Source organism: Anolis sagrei, chromosome 1 (assembly GCF_037176765.1).
Source record: "Anolis sagrei isolate rAnoSag1 chromosome 1, rAnoSag1.mat, whole genome shotgun sequence".
Taxonomy (NCBI): domain Eukaryota; kingdom Metazoa; phylum Chordata; class Lepidosauria; order Squamata; family Dactyloidae; genus Anolis; species Anolis sagrei.
In genome coordinates this window covers 304,571,268-304,593,481 of record NC_090021.1, presented here as the reverse complement: position 1 = coordinate 304,593,481, position 22,214 = coordinate 304,571,268, and the positions used below count along the sequence as shown (strand labels likewise).

At 41.9% G+C, this 22,214-nt stretch overlaps 1 protein-coding gene across 2 annotated transcripts in view; it reads left to right on the top strand.

Moving 5' to 3' along the window:
- The window catches only part of LTBP2 (latent transforming growth factor beta binding protein 2), a 176,327-nt gene that overhangs the window by 31,992 nt on the left and 122,121 nt on the right, over positions 1-22,214 (top strand). For both annotated transcript variants that reach the window (XM_067462891.1, XM_060758570.2), the window contains exon 3: positions 79-322. In XM_067462891.1, coding sequence (XP_067318992.1) covers positions 79-322 — 244 coding nt within the window. The remainder of the gene's footprint in view (positions 1-78; positions 323-22,214) is intronic.

The following is a 22,214-nucleotide window of genomic DNA, read 5'->3' as shown; positions in this document are numbered from 1 at the left end:
CTCATGGATATCGAGGAAAGGAGATTAAAGGAAACTATATCACAGTGAGGATGTTCACTCTTTTTCTTCTCTCTACAGCTGTGTGTGACCCTCCATGCCAGAACAAAGGATCCTGCAGTCGTCCTCAGCTTTGCATTTGCCGTTCCGGTTTCAGAGGATCCCGATGTGAAGAGATAGTTCCAGAACAAGAGTATCATCCACCTGGCCATGCAACAGCCTTACAACCTTCAGGAGGCTCTCTTCAAAGAAGATTGGGAAGTGCAGTGAGAGATGGTATGCCAAGAGGAGAGCAGCGACCTCCCACCCAGAAGCTACCAGCTGGGTAAGGTGCTCCAGACTATACTGAAAAGGTGATTTGGGAGGACTACTATTTCTGGAATCTCTTGGCCAGCCTAGCCACTGGTAATGCTGGCTGAAGGATTCAGGTACCTGTAGTCCCCCAAAGCCACTTTTTAAACCTCTGCTTAAGGGCTGTTGTTCCTGTTTGTGAAGAGGAAGGGTCAGAGATATATGGTGTGTTTGTTGGACTGAAACTTAATTCCTGTCCAGAGCCAGGGCTCTTTTACAACCTCATCAAACAGGGCTGAATTCAGCAGCATACGCTGGTTCCCTATTCCCTTTGTCACAAAGCCCGCTGGTTCCCATCTCCTTTGTCACAATGCTCGCTGGCTCCCATCCCATGAGGCACAGCTACTTATGATGGGGCTCTGTGGTTAAGGTGAGGGGGAACTGGCGTATACTGCCAATTCTTCCCGTGTTGTATAGAGATCAGTGGCGGGAAGCTAGGCAACAGACATTTCCCCTTTTGGGGTGAGATAAGGGGGAAAGCTGGGTGATGTGGGGTGACAGGGTCCCCTGCCAGGCACTGCCAGATTCCAGTGGCAAATGGGATGAGGTCTTTACACTATATTATAATGGTAAGATTGCACTTTAATTGCTATAGATGCATCTTGTGGAATCTTGGGGTTTGTTAGGAGAGGCAGACCAATTCTTTAGCTGATAATTCTAAATACCCTCTTCTAAACTGGAAATCCTAGGATCCCATAGAATGTAGTCATGGGAGTTACAGTTCAATAATATTGCTATAATTATGTGGTGTGAAGTGGCCCTAGATGGAGAGAAGTCATGCCTAATCTGAAAGTCTCCCATACAACTTCTAGTCTTATTGCTCTATAGCTTTAACTATCTATAATACCTAGTATTGCTCAGGAGACATACAATGTGAAACATAAAACACAGGCATAAACTATTAACACAACATATACATTAAAACCAATTTAAGAACCACTTCTGCTCCCTTCTTTTGTGCAAGGTAAGCTACCATGGGTCAAGATTTTAATAAAGGGCCTAGACTGTTGAGCATGTTGGGCCGAGGCTAGTGTAGAGAAAAGGGAAGTGTGGGGCTGGCAGATTGCTACAGTGAAGGGACCGGTCTCAGCAATGGTCATACAGGGGGACTGGAAATGTCCCAGAGAGCGGTCAGAGAAATAGTCAAATCCTAAGATCATTGGAATAAGTAGTATCAGAACCCTATGCTTCTCTAGCTATTTGAAATGATATTTACCAAAGTCTAATGACAGGTGAAATGCAAACCATTGAATTTGACTTGTGCAGCTGTAGACTAGACTGTGACCCTTCTTGATCTAGAATATACTTTGAAATGGTAACATCATTTAGATGGTATACCTTGTGTTCTTATTTCCAGTGAATTTGTCTCCCAGATCAAGGGTGGCAGAACAGAACATAAATGTTGTCTGATACCTTCGTATGACACAACTCCGTAATTGGAGAAAAGACCATGGCCTTTCAGCTATTGTATCTGTCCAGACAGTCAGACACAGTGATTATCAGAGGGCCTTAATTTGGGATTTTGAATGTCCAGCTGCTCCTTGCTGCTTAAGATTCATTGGCTCTATACCAAGGAAATACAACCTTGCTAACTAAAGAATATGTTGGCTTTATTCATTAAAATTATTTTAATGTGAAAGACTAGAATTACCTACAGGAACATTTGGGACTCTTCCTTATTTATTTAGTTTTTGTACAAATTGCTTCGGAAAAGGGGAGATGATGGTATGCCTAAATGCTATAGTTGAGTAATTCTGGCATTGTTCTTGTAATTCAAAAGAGCTTGTGAATGACTTTTCTTGGCAGCTGATTTCACTAACATGCATATCCTGAGTGTGTTTTCTGTCCCGCAGTGATAAAGATTCTACACATGCTTCAAAGGTCACTGCTGTTCAAAATGTAATTAAGTGTTCTCAAGATACGGGTACCAGTTTAGTCTGGCATTCAACTATTGTATATATGTCTGAAGTATATTATAGCCAGGCTCTTGCCCTTTGTCAGGGAGATGCTGGTGTTTATTTGACACAGGTTTAAAGAGAAGCTGGTTGTTGCCTGTAGGCTATGGGGATAAATATTTATTATATTTATGTTTATTATATTCTTATGTTATTTTTCATGGGAGTAGGGAATGCACCCTCCACACAACCGCTTCATTTTGTCTTTGTAATAGCCCTGTGGGATGAGAAATGATGACTGGCTTGATGACATCCAACTAAGTGAGATTTTGAACCTTGAGTTCTCTGTTCTTCTTCTTCTCTGTTATAACTTCATTGTTGTTGTGTGCCTTCAAGTCATTTCTGACTTGGCAAGTTTTCTTCAGAAAGACATTGCAATGCTTTCTTGCTTGCGGTTGTGTGATTTGTCATGGACCATCCAGTGGGTTTTCATGGAAAAGTGGGAATTTCAACCCTGGCCTCTTGGAAACTGGAGTGGTGTAGCCCATTGGGTGACCATAGGTAAGTCACACTTTCTCAGCCTCAGAAGAAGGCAAAGACAGGAAAGACTTGAAAGTATGCAATGCCACTGTTCATTATTCATTTTATTTTATTTGTTATATTTATATTCTAGGAATACATATCACTTCTGCTTCCCACATTACCTCCATAACAGCAAATCAATTGAGAGTTTCATGGTTAAGCCACTTAGAGTCTCCTTGTGGAGAGAAAAGCAGGGTATAAATAAACATAAACATAAACATAATAATAATAATTACAATAATAATTCAATAGAGACTGGAACCTAGATTGAATCACTACACCACTCTCAATGTGCTCTCTTTATGAGAGGACTAGAAATCCCGAGTTTATAATTTGAAAGGAACTGTAACAATATGAACAACTCACATTTTATTGACCCCACCCATCTTGCTTATCTGAAATACCTTTAGAGGGTTCACTGGGTGAGTCCAAGGATGGTTTATAGCTCTGTACCTTTGAGGGAGGAAGTCGTTGTCATCTGAAGTAGTTCTGCGGACTTTTCAGAGAAAACATTTAGAATTACCACCACCTGGTTGTAAATATCCCTTTTTGGTCAAGGTGACTGTAAATAGTAGCAGCATAGTTTCAGAGTTTCTTGGTGTAGATAGATTACTTGGATCAATTTCAGTCTGTTTCAGATCTAGTAATCCTGGTAGGTGCCCTACATGGGGAAAAAAGCAAGGCTAATGCAACCCTGTTATATCACTCCTACCTTAAGGTTTGGTTCCAAATAGTGGTATTGGGGAGGGAGGTGCCTCTGACCCTTGACAACTGCTGGATACCAACCAGAGCACAATCTTGTCCGTGATATTTTTTACATCTCAAGAATTTGAGAATAGCTGTCATCAGTACGCAGATCTAATTTAGAAGTTATCCTAAATTAGAAAATGAGTCAGTGGGGCATTAGCAAACCAGAGTGGTTCCAAGAGGTGATTGATTAATTAACTGGGACCAGGATAGAGGTCCTATGGATATATCTTTCAATCCATAGGACCTTTATTGATAGCATTGTACTTCTATATACAAGGATAGCGACATACTGATGGTACTCTTGGAATCATCTCTATAATTAGCCTCTGTGGCAAAGAACACATTAGCTATTTAATACATACAGCGGCTATATCAAGTCCTGGGAAGTGAGTCTGGTTACAGTTATCCATGCTTTGGTAACCTTTGGACTGGAGTTTATATTGTGCTCTATACATAGGGCTATCCTTTATGTGGAAATCAGACCAGTGAAGCAAACAAAGAAGCAGACAGACAAAAAATGAGTTCAGCCTATTATTATTATTTTTAAAAATAGAAACAAATGAAAAGGCATATAATTTTTTTCTTTTTCTTTTGCCACTCCAATGACTGCTCGGGTTGGAGAGACACACATTCCGGTGATTTTAATTAAAATTTAAAAACATTTATAGTGATTATGTTAGACAATATCCTGAGATTGGAGTTGTTGCTGTTGCTATTATATTATTATAATATTGAGTTCTAACCATCCTTTGTCAACAAATTTCTGGGGGGGGGGGGGGCAAGTGCTCTTTTAGAGTTCAAGAATGGTGCCTGTTGTGAATTGAAGACAGCAGTTTATTCATAGCCCAGTTGCTGTTTGTTGCTGTGTGCCTTCAAGTCAATTCTTACTTATGGCAACCTTATCATAGGATTTTCTTGGCAAGGTTTATCGTGAAAGGATTTGTTTCTGACAAAATATGATTTGCCCAATGTCATCTAATGGGTTTCCATGGCTGAGCAGAAATTCAGACCCTGGTTTTCTGAGTTGTATTCCAGTGCTCAAGTCATGACACCATAGGGGTTCTCTGGAAGTCTGGAGTCCATTCTAAATAGGGAGTTAAACTAGACATGTATAGCTTTGACAATAATACAAACTAACCAACAATGAGCAAGCACTATTTGGCAGACTATGTACACATGTCTTAACTGTTGGAAATAGCAACCTTCTTCCACAAGCCTCCACTAGTTATTTGTTGTGTATATTTAATTCAGATTGCTTACTGTATTGTATATGTGTGTATTGGTATGCAATTTTACTGTATCTCTTTGTTGTGGGAGGGGCTGCAGACCATGTGATCAGAACTGGGCTTGTTCAGGACTCAGACTCCATTTTAGAACAGTATGCTTTGAAGAAGACGGTAAGAACAGTTTGCTTTCAGATGCCAGCAGGAATTGTATACTTTAGACTTCAGTAGGAACAGTATGCTTAGAGTCTCCATTTGACTTTCAGACTAGACAGAGACTCTATTACACTCTCAAAACAGAGAGATGCTTTGGACTATGGACTATTGATTCTAAGAAAGATACCCTGTATTACCTACACAGAGAAACTACTACAAATTACTTGTAACTGGATTGATAAGCAAAGTACCTGCATTTTATTTATTTATTTATTTATTTATTTAGTACACTTGTATACCGCTAATATCTCAGCCTGTGCGGCGACTCATTGCGGTTTACAACATATTTAAAAATACAATATTCACTTTAAAAATATAAAATAAAATATAAAAATACATACATATACATACATAGTATTGGGCCACCAATACAGACCGGAACATCTCATAGTTAAAGTTGTAATCCTATTCGTTATCCTTGATTGCTAGTCCATGATCAAAACATCATCACATCGGAATTAGTTGAAAACTTGCTCGAACATCCAAGTTTTCAGTTTTTTCCGAAATGCCATTAGCGAGGTAGCTGATCTTATTTCAGTAGGGAGGGCATTCCAAAGCCGGGGGGCCACCACAGAAAAGGCCCTATCTCTCGTTCCCGCAAGCCGCACTTGTGAAGCAGGCGGGATGGAGAGAAGGGCTTCTCCTGAAGATCTTAGGGTCCTGGTGGGCTGATAGGCCGAGATACGTTCGGATAGGTATGTAGGGCCAGAACCGTTTAGGGCTTTAAAGGTCAAAGCCAGCACTTTGAATTGGGCTCGGTAGCTAATCGGTAGCCAGTGGAGCTGGTACAGCAGAGGAGTTGTATGCTCCCTGCGCCCTGCTCCTGTTAATACCATGGCTGCCGCCCGTTGGACTAATTGGAGCTTCCGGGCCGTCTTCAAAGGCAACCCCACGTAGAGAGCGTTGCAGTAGTCAAGGCGGGATGTAACCAGAGCGTGGACTACCGTGGCCAAGTCAGACTTCCCAAGGTACGGTCGCAGTTGGCGCACGAGTCTTAACTGTGCGAATGCTCCCCTGGTCACCGCCGAAACCTGGGGATCCAGGCTCAGCGATGAGTCCAGGATCACACCCAAACTGCGAACCTGTGTCTTCAGGGGGAGTGCGACCCCGTCTAACACAGGCTGTAACCCTATACCCTGTTCGGCCCTGCGACTGACCAGGAGTACCTCTGTCTTGTCTGGATTCAATTTCAATTTGTTCGCCCCCATCCAGACCGTCACAGCGGCCAAGCACCGGTTCAGGACCTCGACAGCCTCCTTAGTAGCGGGTGGGAAGGAGTGACAGAGCTGGACATCATCTGCGTACAGATGACACCGCACCCCGAAACTCCGGATGATCTCGCCCAGCGGCTTCATGTAGATGTTAAACAACATGGGGGACAGTATTGAACCCTGAGGAACCCCACAAAACAAAGGTTGTGGGGTAGAACAGGAGTCCCCCAGTGACATCTTCTGAGACCGACCCTCGAGGAATGACTGGAGCCACTGCAGAGCAGTACCTCCGAGACCCATTCCCGCGAGGCGTCCCAGAAGGATACCGTGGTCGACGGTATCGAAGGCCACTGAGAGGTCGAGTAGCACCAACAGGGACACACTCCCCCTGTCGAGCTCCCGACGGAGATCATCCACTAAGGCGACCAAGGCTGTCTCGGTACCATGTCCCGGCCTAAAGCCAGACTGTGCCGGGTCCAGATAATCCGTGTCTACCAAGAATGCCTGGAGTTGTGAGGCCACCACACGTTCCATGACTTTGCCCAAAAAGGGAAGATTGGAAACAGGCCGATAGTTTACCAATTGAGTGGGGTCCAGTGATGGTTTCTTCAACAGCGGTTTTATCACAGCTTGCTTTAAGCTGGCTGGAAAAATGCCTTCCCGAAGGGAGGCATTAACCACCACCTTAACCCACTCGGCCAATCCCCCTCTGGCCTCCTTTAGAAGCCAGGATGGGCAGGGGTCTAGGATGCATGTGGTAGCTCTCATTCCTCCAAGCACCTTGTCCACATCCTCGGTTTGAACCAATTGAAATGAATCCATCAAAATCGGACAAGCAGATGCTCGTGTTACATCCTCAGAGACTGCCGTTAATATGGTGTCCAGTCCAGAGCGGATCAAAGCGACTTTGTCTGTAAAGAACCGAGCAAAAGCTTCACAGCGAGCTGCCGCGTCATCGGGGCACCCATCCTGAATGGTGGGTTTTAAAAGGCCTCTGACAACTCGGAACAGTTCAGCCGGACGGTTCTTTGCAGACGCAATAGTGGCCGCAAAGAAAGTTTTCTTTGCGGCTCTTATTGCCGCGGCATATGACCTTAAAAAGGACACAAACCGTGTTCGGTTTGGCTCGCTCGGATCCGAACGCCACACGCTCTCTAGTTCCCTCTTCTTTCGCTTCAACACCGCCAGCTCCTCAGTAAACCAAGGAGCTGGTTTAGTTCGGCTACTTGAGAGGGGACGTTCTGGAGCGATCGTGTCTATTGCCCTGGTCATCTCCCCATTCCAGAGAGCGACCAGGGCATCAACAGGATCACCAACCGAGGTGGCGGGGAAATCCCCAAGAGCCATCAGGAATCCTTCCGGATCCATAAGCCTCCTGGGGCGGACCAATTTAATAGGTCCTCCACCTCTGCGGAGGTTAGGGGGCGCAGTAAGTCTAAAGCTGACCAGGTGGTGGTCGGTCCATGGCAACGGAGAGATGGATAACTCCTCAACACCGCCACCTTCCTCCCATCCCTGGCAGAAAACCAAGTCCAATGTATGTCCAGCACTGTGGGTGGGGCCAGATACTTGTTGGGACAGACCCATGGTCGCCATGGTGAATACATGAAGTTTGTGAGTAATCCAACTATGTTTTTAAGAAGTCTGCTTATTTTTGTCTCTTGAGAGCATGATTTAAAGGCAAATATATTTAAAGGAGAGTAGATTTTTGGGCAACTAAAAGGAACACTTCTGAAACTCTACATATATGTGTGTGTGCTCGCGCGCATTGTCATATCTTTGTCCCTAACAGTTCAAAGACATACCTAGGTAGATCAGTTTAATAGTTGAGAAACCCAATTGCCTTGCATGAAAACTGGTGAATGCCATTTTCCTAAATTGTTATGACTAATACAGTGGTTCTCAACCTGTGGGACCCCAGATGTTTTGGCCTTCAACTCCTAGAAATCCTAACAGCTGGTAAACTGGCTGGGATTTCTGGGAGTTGTAGATTAAGAACCACTACTCTTACAGGTCATGCTTTTTACCAAGAGGTTATGGCATCATTTTTCAAAAGGTTGTGACTTCTAACAAGGTCATGTATTTCCAAAGATCATAACATTTCCAAAAGGTTATGGAGATTTTCATTATCCAAAACTAACTGGTATATCTTACTAGTGAAACATAACAGGTTGTTTCAGGATGTGATTTGGAATGTCCTCTACATGCTCAAAGCTTCACAACTGTTTTTGAGGTTGCAATTAATGCAGAATGCAATGACCAGACTACTTAATGAGACCTCCTACAATGCATGTTCAAGTTGTTCACCATATGGACTAAAATATCTACACTGGTTACAGTTTAGATAGCATGCCATGTTATGTTAGATATTGAGTTGAGATATTACATTTGGCTTATGATGAGAGCATCATAAACCAAGTGTAATACATCAGCTCAATATTTAACATCAGTATGGCATGCTGTCTAAACTACACAGCTCAAGACCAGATCATCTGAGGGACTACTCTTCTGCATAAAGTGTCCCAGTCTTATTATGTGTGTTTGTTTATTGTATTACAGTATCGTGAAGCTTGTTTGGGTAAAGTGCAGAGGAGACTCTTCTCTCTTTGGCTTCCTATCATGTGAAAAGGTCCCTTACATGAGCTAGGATCTGCAGCTAGGATGGAAGGAAGGCCATTCCTTGCTTGCTGGGATAAGGCACAGTGGAGATGTATTGGGTGCCCTAACAAATAGCAAAAGATCAGTTAATTTACTATATATTGTTAATTGTAGGAAACCATTGTTGGGATTTCCATTTTCAGGAGGCAAAATTCAGTGGTTGGGTTTGGCCCTTGGAGGAACTTGGGAGAGATGGTTTTCTATTCAATTGCAGGAAAATACCAGTAATGCCACTTGTGTGGGCTGCTTTTCATTTTTAATTTCTTAATAGTATCAAGGGAGTAATTCAGGCTTTGAGGCCTTATTTTGCTTTGTACTGCCTACACACACACACAAAGGTGGTCCTTGCCATTGCCATTTACATTTACACTATTAAATAAAAGTGGAAATGAATTTGGTTTCAGTGGCTTGGAAGAATATTTCAAAGAGTTGCAGTAAAGGCTTACACTGCTTTGCAAAGTATCTAAATTATCTGAAATGAAATAAATGGTTCTCATGGGAAGCTGGGCTAGTGTTTTTATACTGAATTTCCTAACTTTTATTGCCTCAGCTGGCCAGGATTTTGGTAAGACCTTAAACAAGATACAACATTGGTGGCCTTCAGTGTATATCACTAGGAACATTTCTTTTCCACACTACCTGTGATGTTTCTAGAAATGATATAGCCTACCAGGCTTATCCCTCCAAGATGACTGAAATATAATTGCTGTTCATAATGTGTTCCAGCATGGTATTAATTTCATAAGATCCAAGCCACAGCGAATGCCCATATGCTCTTTCTTGTTGTTGCCTTCCATATGACTTCCGCTTAAATATTTAAACATGGCTATCATGTCCTCTCTTAATCCTCCTTCCCCAGGCTACACATACCCAGTTTCCCACACACTCCTCAAAGGGCTTAGCTTTCAGGTCTTTTACCATTCACCCTCTGTTTATAAACTTCTAGAGAAGGAAGACTCTGCAACGCTCCAAAGCATCGTATTCTACTGAAAGATAGCTCTTACAGTCAGGAAGTGCTCCCTTTAGGTCAGTGTTTCTCAATCTGGAGGGTCAGTGTATCTCAATCCGGAGGGTCAGTGTTTCTCAATCTGGAGGGTCATGAGGGGGTGTCAGAAGGGTTGCCAAAGACCATCAGAAAACATAGTATTTTCTGTTGGTCATGGGGGTTGTATGGGAAGTTTGGGCCAATTCTATCATTGGTGGTGTTCAAGATGCTCTTTGATTGTAGGGGAACTATAAATCCCAGCCACTACAACTCCCAAAAGCCAAGTCTATTTTCTTCAAACTACACCATTGTTCACATTTGGGCTTATTGAGTATTCGTGCCAAGTTTGATTCAGATCCATCATTGTTTGAGACCATAGTGCTCTCTGGATGTAGGTGAACTACAACTCCAAAGTTCAAGGTCAATGTCCACCAAACCCTTCCAGTATTTTCTGTTGGTCATAGGGGTTCTGTGTGCCAAGTTTGGTTCAATTCTATCATTGGTGGAGTTAACTATATATCCCAGTAACTACAACTCCCAAATGACAAAATCAATCCCCCCACCCCCCAACTTCACCAGTATTCAAATTTGGGCGTATCGGGTATTTGTGCCAAATTTGGTCCAGTGAATGAAAATACATCCTGCATAACAAATATTTACATTACGATTCCTAATAGTAGCGAAATTACAGTTATGAAGTAGTAATGAAAACAATGTTATGGTTGGGGGTCACCGCAACATGAGGAACTGTATTAAGGGGTCACAGCATTAGGAAGGTTGAGAATCACTGGTTTAGGTGGAACTCTTTTTCTGTAGTTTGACTCTATTGCTCCTAATCTTTGGAGTAACAGAAAATTTTTCCATCCTCAATATTTAAATATTTAAACATACTATTAAGTCCCCTGGTAACCTTCTCTTCCATAGACTAAACATATGCAGATTCCCAAGCCACTCCTATAGGGCTTAAGTTCCAGACTCTCTATCATTTTGGTTGCCCTTCTCTGGACATGCTCCAAATTGTCAATATCCTTGAATTGCTCATGAAATTGGCACTTGGCAGTTTTTTTTCTAGATCTTGAATTGGTGCCACCAGTTACATCTGTTCGTTATTCATTTTGATGTGGTGAATGCTTGGCTGTGGCTCTCTTCATAATAAGCACCAGTTAATGAGTAGAATTCCTGGCAATTGTCAAAGAGAAAGATGACAACCAGTTTTCTCCATTGCATTATTGAGAAAGTTAGGACTCAGCCATGATTTAACACTGTAGCCGAGCCTCCCCAGAGTTGGTGCCCTTCAGTGATTTTGCACTAAAAACCATGCTGTCCCTCACCATAGATGGTAGATGGTAATCTAATGCTTGACTGAGGGAAACCAGGACACAAAGGCCAAGTAACACCAGAGAGTCATCAACATGGCAAGAGGGATTAACAAAGAAGAATACAAGGTGCAGGTTCTTATCTACAAAGCCTTGAACGGTTTGGGACCCACCTACCTGCGTGACCGCATTTCCATTTACGAACCTACACAATCTCTTCAATCTTCTGGAGAGGCCCTTCTCTCATTCCCGCCCCGATCGCAAATGCGACTTGTGGGGACGAGGGAGAGGGCCTTCTCTGTGGTGGCCCCTCGACTCTGGAACTCGCTCCCCAGAGATATTAGGCAAGCCTCCACCCTGGCAGTCTTTAGGAAGAGCTTGAAAACTTGGCCATTCCAGTGCGCCTTAAATGAATGAATGAACAATAATACTCTGGCATGACCTACCTTTGGAAAAATGCCCTCAGTGGCACTTTATTTTCCCTGCTGTGCAATCTCACCCTTCTCTATTTTTTCGGATCCCCTGTCCAGATACATTACACTGCTGTCTCACCCAGTGTTTTTAAATTTTTAATTCATTGAAATCAGCCCACCCAATATGATCAATCTCTGTGTTTTAAATGTTGTGATTTTATATTGTTGATGTGTTCTTAAAATGGTTTTGTATTTTTATATTTTTGCTGTGTTCTGTTGTATATTGTTTTACTGTATTGCTGGGCTTGGCCTCATGTAATCTGCCCCAAGTCCCCTTGGGGAGATGGTGGCGGGGTATAAATACAGTTTATTATTATTGTTATCTATATTATTATCTATATTATTATTATTATTATTATTATTAATAATAATAATAATAATAATAATACACAAACTAGGAGAAACTACAGTGGCTTGCATTTGTCCAAATCTACAAGGAGGGGAAAGATTCACCTCCCCTGCTCTCCTCCCTGCTTTCTATTGAGTTAACTGATTTCAAACTACTTTTGCATTTAGAATTCAGTTTGCAAAAACATGTGGAAGGCAACCTGGAACTGAATAATGTGATAGGCACCTGTTTTTTGCTCCCATAAAAATATAGTATGGTAAATGTACATTTTTGGTTATAGGAGTCTGGAGCGCTGAGTCTTTCTATTGCAAATCGTCGCTGGCCTCCGACTCTTCTTTTTTAGTTCCAGTGTGATTATGTCACAAGGTAGTCATGACAGAATTGAGGAATGGAAAAGAATTATCTGAGAGTATATAATGCAGGTTAGTGTAATCAACTGTCAGATGTGTAATCAGCTGTCAGATGTGCAACAGATTCTAAGGTTGATATAACGTTCATTTGGGGAAGCACTAGAACACACATGTCAGGGCCCTTTCCACACAGCTGTATAAAATCTACACTGAACTGGATTATATGGCAGTATGGACTCAGATAACTCAGCTCAAAGCAGACATTGTGGATTATCTGCCTTGATATTCTGGGTTATATGGCTGTGTGGAAGGGCCCTCACATGCATGCCTCACAGGACCAATCTGGCCCACCATTGTCTAATATTAGGCTAGATGTAGAGCCATTTTCAGTCCCTTTGATCTTTTGCAGAATGTACCTCTGGATTCCCCTGAAAGTCAATGGTCATTTCAGAAAAACCAGAAGTCAGAAATCAGAAGTTTGATTTATGTTTTTGCTCATTTCTGGAGGGGTTTCTTTTAGCAATGGTCTTATGGTCTCTAGGTCTCTAGGTTGGTTCTGAGGACTACAAGGATGTCTATGGCATTGCCACTTGTGGCCTACGGTCTATATAACTCCCACTCTGGCCTACTTTGAGACACAGCAGCTTTCCAGGGTCTGTGTTACTTGGGTTGGATTGGAAGGAATTTTAACAAAAAGGACAGATCAGAGGCTGTATAAAAATTAAACAACGTTTTATTTAAACAAACTGAATTTCCTTTCCTTTGGTTGCCACTGTAAGTCTTTAGGAATAGGAAATCCTATGAGCTTCTGCAGCCCTGTACTTAATCCAAAATGTGGTTTATTTTACTATCCACATTTTCTACAGCTTCAACACAGCTGTAGAAAATCCACATTGAACTGGATTACATGGCAGTGTGGACTCAAATATTCCAGATCAAAGCAGATATTGTTGATTGTCTGCCTTAATATTCTGGGTTATATGGCTGTGTGGAAGGGCCCCCAGTCTTTCACATCAGTTGTTTCTTGAGATACTTTTAATACCAGGGACTGAACCAGGGCTCCTTTGGATGGGTTCAGCCAATGTGTTGTTGACCCGTTCAGCTCTTCGATTCAGTTCCTAGTCTCTTCAGATAGAAAGCTCAGGAAAGCTTGCAGCAAGAACACACTGACAGGCCCATAGCCAGGATTTCGATTGAGGGGGGGGGGCGCTGAGTTTGTTTGGGGGGGGGGGCTGAGACTGAGTGAAAGAGGGTTTACCCTAGCAAACCTTTTGTATCGTTACCCCAAATACTCCCATGCATATGCGATATATTGAGTATGGTGATCAGATCATGATATGAATAAACATAACAGTTTAAATAATGCACCAGTAAGGCTTTTTCGCGAACCACCATGGGAATTTGGGGGGGGGGGGGGGCTGAAGCCCTCCAAGCCCCCCCCCCCCCCGGCTACATGCCTGCACACTGACATTTACAAAAGATATGACAGGCATGGATGAATATGGGGCCTGGCTCGGTATAAGGCAGTTTTGTTAACAGAAGAGGGTGGTGCATGTCTGTGCGGTTATGGGCATAATAAATGAAAAACAGAAATGGTGAGGAAAAATTTATTGCAGTAATAGGCAGCAATAAAAGAAAAATGACATTAAGCTTTGTGCTGCCTTTGTGCTGACATTAAGCTTGATGCTGGATTACGTCGCTGTGGCCTTCAGTTACATGTGGCAATAATTGTATTCATTTAGCGTTATCACATTATCTTAAAGTTGAATCTGAGCTCAGCCAAAAAGCCACTAAAAGTCCTTTGTGTACTCATTCAGATACTCTTGTTGACATTCAGAAAAGGTTTCCTTGGGTTTTGTGCTGGCCAGGAATACCTGTGTGAGTGGAAAACCCAGACTGTGTTGATGCATACTAAAGTTTTGTACAGATGCATCTGATCAGGCTGTGTCCATACATATTTATCTGAAGGGGTAGGGGAGAGAAAATTCACCATACTTTTATCTTCAGCAAAATACATTTTTCATGCAGCAAGTCAATATTTTTAAGGTGACCCACAACCGGCTGTGATTGAATCTCACTATTTTCACATCATAATACTTTATATAGAAATACAAATATTATGATTTCAGATTAATTACTGGATTATTCCACTTTATGTTTTATTATTTTATGATCTTTTCCAAAACGGTGTTGCTCTTGTAAACTACCCATAGATTTTTTAAATTAGGTGATACATAGATAATATAGCAAAATAAATATTTAAGAGATGCTGTTTTTACCCCTTTCTTCTTTTTAAAAGTTTGCAAAAATATAATGTCAGCCAGCAGAGAATTATACAAATAATAGTTTAACTTGGAACAAGGAGAAAGTTACAAGTCTCAGTTCATCCTTTGATACAATTTCAATTGCTTTTGGCAAACGGCTTAGGAAATCTAAAATATGAGGACTCTCCAAGAGAAGTGTTAATATCTTTTGCTTTTACATAGAATTACTTTTTTAAAATCTTGTGGCATGCAGCCCTTAAACGCTGCAAGAGTTTCTGGATCTTATTTAAAACAGTTAACTTCGTGGAGAGAGGAATTTGTATAGACTTCACTAAGTTTCTTTTGGTGAGAAAGGAATAGGCAGATTTCCTGTCAGTAAGATAAGCTGGCATTTCATCTACTGAGACACAAACATTAAAAAGTGTGTGGTGTTTATTGTAGTCTAGATACAGCACATAAGCACTGTGGTAGATTGTATATCAAATCCATGGCATAGTTTTGAGTCTGCTTGTCCAATAGCTACATTAGTTTCTAGACTAAGCTAATTTACGATCACAGTCCTCTCTTGCAGAAGGATGTTATTTAATAACTTACTTTAATAAAAGCTTATAATAGCACAAGATACACTTGTTTCTATAAGAATTACTATTATCCATTGTTATACAAATGGTACGATAAAGGTTGGGCCCCCTAGTGGTGCAGCAGTTTAAATCACTGAGCTGCTGAACTTGCTGACCAAAAGGTTGGCAGATTGAATCCGGGGAGCGGGGTGAGCTACCGCTGTTAGGCCCAGCTTCTGCCAACCTAGCAGTTCAAAAACATGCAAATGTGAATAGGTCTATAGGTACTGCTTCTTTGGGAAGGTAATGGTGCTCCATGCAGTCATGCTGGCCACATGACTTTGGAGGTGTCTATGGACAATGCCAGCTCTTTGGCTTAGAAATGGAGACACAACTAGACTTAATGTCTAGGGAAACCTTTACCTTTACTATGATAAAGGTTATTTCTACATAAAAGTCAGTGGTTCTGCATCTATTGTCCATAGCCCAGCATAAAAATGAAGAAACGGTCCATTATATATTACATGTACTATTGAAATACATTTTACTTTTGGGGGTACCTTTGTCGTATGTAATGAGTCTGGCATATATTATCACTAGATAACTGCCATGATGTCTTAAGGGTGGACAAGGGAGGAAAGAAGAGTGATAAACATTTCTGTATCCCATTCTCCTCACCAAACAAGATTCTGATGCTTCCACTCCAATTATGTCATCTTCTATAAAGCAGTCAGAGTCTGAAAGCCATTAATTTTAGACTTCAGCTATCCCTCCACATTTCCTGTTTTGACTTCTGTGGAATTTATTGTTTGCAGAATTGATAAATATGTTCTCTCTAGGATTCTCTAGGTCCTGCAGTGTGATTCTATGGCCAACTTCCTCCAGTTTTAGAGAACACCGCTCTAGGAATCTCTAGGTCCTCCAATGCTATTCTGTGTCAGCTTCCATTGGATGTTGACCATAAAATTGTATTGGAAGACCTAGAAATCAGGTAAAAAATGGATCAATTTCTATATATAGGGTTTTTCATTTTCATGTGTTTCTGAGTCCTGTGCCCCTAACTCCAGCAAATGTGGAGGGCTGCTTGTACAGATCGCAGAATCCCCAGCCATGGTGGATTCTTAGAGTTGTAGCCCAACTAGTAAGATTTTCAGGTTCTGAAAGAGATGGAAGCAGTTGAGACAATGGGAGGAGAAAATTCTTGTTCTCCTTATTTCTATCCATTATGAGAACATTTCCATGGGCAGGAGAACAGGACATCATCACTACGTCTGGGTTTTAAAAAAATCTAATTGGCAATGGTTTGTGGCATCCTATGAAGTAGATAAATTCTTCTGCTTCCTTAAAGTCAGAAGCTGTGCTGGAGATCATCCTTCTTCGACCCTTTCATGCTATACAATTACAGCACTATGATTCCAACGTGCATGGCAGGATACTACATAATTCTTGGATATTTAGATATTTTAGAGAAGAGAAGAGGATATTTAGATTTTTAGAGAAGATATTTAGATTTTTTTTAGCCAGAGATCTCTGGTGCCTCACCAGACTACAAACCCACATGCAATCAAAGCTCTTAATTCCATGATGCTTTAAGCATGTACTGTGAAAGGATCCAGAAATTTGTATTGTCGAAGGCTTTCATGGCTGGAATCACTAGGTTCTTGTGGGTTTTTCGGGCTATAGAGCCATGTTCTAGAGGCATTTCTCCTGACGTTTCGCCTGCATCTATGGCAAGCATCCTCAGAGGTAGAGGACCTCTACCTCTGAGGATGCTTGCCATAGATGCAGGCGAAACGTCAGGAGAAATGCCTCTAGAACATGGCTCTATAGCCCGAAAAAACCCACAAGAACCTAGATCCAGAAATTCACTTCCTATTGTTAAAATGACATTATGTGTAGTTCAAATACCACAAGATAATCTGATTCACTTTTTTTACAATAGTTTGTAAAAGTGGTTTTTAAAGCAAACAGAGGCAGAGATATGCTACTGACCCAAATGCTTTTCGTAATCCCTTTGCAACAGGGAGGATGGAATTGGTTTTGCTAACAGAGTAGAATTACCAGGAAACTTATTCCCTGTACAATGCAATGCCAAAGGTTTGTGGAGAGATCAGGTGGCTCAGCAGTACAGCCCTAATGGTTCATAAAGCAGGAATGGGGTCAATAGCATATTAAAGGGAACATGTGAAACCTAATTAGAGTAGAACAGACCAATAGGGTCCAGCCCTGAGCTTTTAAGCACCATGAGACATCCTCTTTTGGTGACTGATATTTGAAATTAGGATGTCTACTGTTCTCTGCAAAACATTCAGAATCTCAAGAGGTTTCTTAGCATTCTTGTCTTTCAGAAAAAAAAACATCCCCCATTACAGAGGAGCAGGTGCTCTGTTTGTTTGTTTGGTTTTTAATTGGCTGTAGAAGAGTTGCACCATATTAACAAGCTAAACAGGAAACCTCCTTTGTGCTGCAGTTCTCACTATTGAAATATATAGGATTTTACTTAATCAAAACCTAACAGAATGATTTTCAACAAGAACAAATGTAAAATACTACACTTAGGCAGAAAAAATAGAAATGCAACTGACCAGGAGTACCTCTGTCTTGCCCGGATTCAATTTAAATTTGTTTGCCCTCGTCCAGATCATCATAGCTGCCAGACACCGGTTCAGGACCTGGACAGCTTCTTTAGCAGTAGGTGGAAAAGAGTGATAGAGTTGGACATCATCTGCATACAGATGGCATCAAACTCCAAAAACTCCAGATGATTTCTCCTAGCAGCTTCATGTAGATGGCGAACAATACTGAGCCCTGCGGGACCCACAGGACAAGGGCCGTAGGGCTGAGTAGGTGTCCCTAGCAACACCTGTTGGAAGCGACCCTCCAGGAAGGACCAGAGCCACTGTAGGACAGTACCTCCAAGTTCTATTCCCACAAGGTGCTCCAGAAGGATAGTGTGGTCTGTGGTATCAAGTCCTATCCCCACAAGGCACTCCAAAGGGATAGTATGGTCTATGGTATCAAAGGCCACTGAGAGGTCCAAGAGAACTAACAAGGACACACTCCCCATGACAAGTTCCCTGCGTAGATCATCCACTAAAGAGACCAAGGCTGTCTTGGCCCCATGACCCGGTCTGAAGCCGGGCTGCGACAGATCTAGATAATCAATTTCTCTCAAGAACATATGAAGTTGTGAGGCAACCACATGTTCCAAGACTTTGCCCCAAAAGGGGAGATTGGAAACTGGTCGAAAGTTGTTCAATTGAGTGGGTTCCAGCTATGGCTTTTTCAACAGTGGCTTTATCACAGCTTCCTTTAGGCTTGCTGGAATATTGCCTTCTTGCAAGGAGGCATTAACCACCACCTTCACCCACTCTGCCAACCCCCTCTGGTTTCCTTTATCATCTGGGATGTGCAGGGGTCCAGGATGCATGTGCTCGCCCTCGCCTCTCCAAGGATCCTGTCCACATCCTCAGGTTGCACCAACTGAAATGAATCCATTATGTATGCTATGGTACTTCATGGAAGACCACATTCTCTGTGTTTGCAGTGCCCTATATGTTCTCAAATCAGTGACCCCCCACGCCTTAAGGTCATTTGTTTTATTCTCCCTGCTGGAGTTGAGTACATCCATAGGAAGCATGAGCTGCCAATTGACTTGCATTGGTTATTTTTGGAAGATCATGTCCCAGTGGCAAATCTTGGAAAAATTACTTCTTTGGGCTGCATCTTTCAATGTCCTCCAGCCAGCATGGCAAAATAACTTTTCCAAGGTCTGTTCAGGTAGATCTTAGAGTTACTAACTGGATATATTAAAATTAAGCTTAAAGCATTTCTCCTTGTAGCAGAATGCCAAGGTTTTGTGTTTCTTCATTTGAAGACGTTTCTTGCACATTGAGATCGCTGGCTGCCAGGCAGGGAGGGGGCCCTTTTGTTTTAATATGGCAAAGCCAGCCAGTTATAAAAACAAGAACACGGTGAAGCCATATAGGCAGATATGATCTGGGGAAAGATTGCCAGCAATAGCAAAATACTAGGTAGCTTCTGAAACAGGTAGATAAAGTACTTAGATGTGTGCCTATGTGTGTGCATTTTTTTCTGAGTAGTGGATGGGAAGCAGGTCACCCCAGTAGAGTATATTTGAAAGAGATCTAGATACATAATTTGTATATCTAGATACGAATGCACATTTGATTCTTTGCACATTATCTAGTGCCGCCCAAACAGAAGAAAATGGGAGAAAACAACACTTATCTCTTATCTTTTCTTTTTATGCCTGTAGGAAAACTAACTTAATTAATTTTAAAAGACATTTATTTGCTTGGAAGTTTATTCATTAAGAGTGCTAAACGAATGTATATGAAGGGAATTGCTGGCAGAAAGCTAAATCATGCAGATAGTATCTGTTTTTAATTCTGGGTATGTTTCTATTTTTGTAGAAGCAAATTCCATGTATTATGATCCAGCTTTCACTGGAAAAAAAAACAATTGCTTGCATTTCTCAGTGGCCACTGATAATTGAGTAAGAGTCTGGGCAGAACACAGTGGTAATGTTTATGTAGGCATATAATTTATTCATGTCCCAGCATTGAATGTTTGCCATTTGTATGTTATGCTCCGCCCTGAGTCCCCTTCGAGGTGAGAAGATTGAAATAAATAAATAAATACATACATTGATGTGGTGGGCTATGCATTTTTATATTGTTTGTATGTATGTGTTTGTGTGTGTCCTTTTATTTAATCCAGGGTAGGCCATAAATTAAAGAAAATCTATCAAAGTGCAACAGAAAGAGTATGCAAGCTTTCAGTTCTCCTAAAGTTTTTATCAGGCTAAGTTGGACATAACTTCGGCAATCAGATGGGAGGGAGAAACAGATGTTGTGGCCATGATGTCTGCAGTCTCATTTATTTTAATAAGTCTACTGTACTCTCCACAACCCACCCAACTGGAACAGATCTAGTAGGCCAGTGATGTTGAACCTTTGGCCCACCAGATGTTTCCAACATCTAATCCTGGATTCACTTCCTGGCTGGAAATTCTGGACATTGCTTCAAACATGTGGAGGGCCAAAAGATGCCTATTGGCTTCAGAAAGGTGATCTGCAAGTTGAGAAAATGGTGCGGCTGTAGCAGACTATCTTGGGAGAGATATTCAAAAGGTTGATAAAGGGAGAAAAGGCAATAGGAGAAAACTTAAGAAGCAAACTGGCCAGACTGAGTGTGCCCAGACTTTGCAATCCTTTCTGTGACCATTGTTACAGGGGCAGCAGGAAACAACCTGCCCATATTTGATGAGAATATGCAAGAATATCCTATCACTTGAAGTTAATTTTCTTGTGGCTGATAATCTTTTTTTTAAGAACAAAAAGACATTTTTACATATTTTGTATAGCTTGTAATTTTAAAAGAACACTGTGATGAGTGGGGTGCTTGGAAAGAAAGTGGTCTCACTTTTCTGAGCTCATGCTCTCTCTAGTTAACTCTATATTCTCACTCTCCCCTCTATTAGTGGGCTTCCCCCTCCCCCATTGTCACAGCTGACTGCCATATACATTCTGATTTTAATTTAAATATATTTATATCACAATATATATGTATAAAGTGTATATAAAGCCCTTAGAACCATTAGAAATGCAAAAAAACCACTGTTAATAACCCATTCTCAAAGTGTTCCCACTTAAAAATCAAATTGTGAGATGTGTGGGAAACAGAGTCTAGAGCGGGCCTGAACAACCTGTGGGCCTCCAGCTGTTTTGCTCTCCAACTTCCAGAATTCCTGGCCATAGGACAAGCTTGCGAGGGCTTCTGGAATTGGAGACCAAAACAGCTGGAGGGCTGCAGGTTATGCAGGCCTGGCCTAGAGGCTTGGTCAGCCATTGAAGAGAGACGTCTGAGCTTTTAACATCCCAAGGGAAGCTTCATTGAAGTGTTCCTTGCCCTTATAGGAGAGAAGAACAGAGGCTTGTAAAGGCTGTAATGTGCCTTTGGAGAGGCTTCTACAGCCCAGTACTGTAAGCCTGGGTAAAGAAATTCCTACTTAAGCCAACAGAGAAGCCTTTTGAACTCTAGAACCTGGTGTAGGCTCATGCATTTCAGAGAGCAAAGAGGGTTTTAAACTTGTATTAGCAGGAGGCTTCACAGAGGCAAACCTCATCATCCTTCTAGGTCATTCATTCCGCTCTTGAACTATTATCATCAGGATATTTGTATTCAATGTATTGTCAAAGGCTTTCATGGCCGGAATCACTGGGTTGTTGTAGGTTTTTTCGGGCTGTATGGCCATGTTCTAGAGGTATTTTCTCCTGACGTTTCGCCTGCATCTATGGCAGGCATCCTCAGATATTTGTATTCAGATGAAGTCTATCCTTTTGATGCTGGTGTTCATCAGTTTTCACTCCAGTTTTCTGGGCAGCATTGAGCAACACTGATGAAGTCATTAGCCTATGTATATTCACAACAGGTTGTTGTGGAGGATGGTCTAAAACAGTGGTTCTCAACCTGTGGGTCCCCAGATGTTTTGGCCTACAACTCCCAGAAATTCCAGCCAGTTTACCAGCTGTTCAGATTTCTGGGAGATGAAGGTCAAAACATTTGGAGACCCACAGGTTGAGAACCACTGGCCTAAAGGACCCAACAAAAGAACCCAACAAAATACATAGTAGTAGTAGTAATTTATTTATATTCCGCTCTGTCTCCCTGAGGGGACTCAGAGCTGATTACAGAATACATATATGTTTGCTATATATGTATGTACATAGATATCTCTGGCATCTGGTGGCTGTGCTTGAATTCGACCATGGGGAGGCGCTGTTGTTCCATTTTCCATGCTGAGGAGCCTGTTGTCCATGGATGCCTTCCAGATCGAATTGCTGGCATGTTTTTCAGGAGTGCCTTTTACCTCCCCACCAAAGTGGTATCTACTCACATTATTGTTTTCAAACTGCTAGGTAAGCAGAAACTAGGGCTGACAGTGGGAGCTCACCCTGACTAGCGACTTGAACTGCCAACTTTCCTGCCAGCAAGATCTTCTGTAGCTG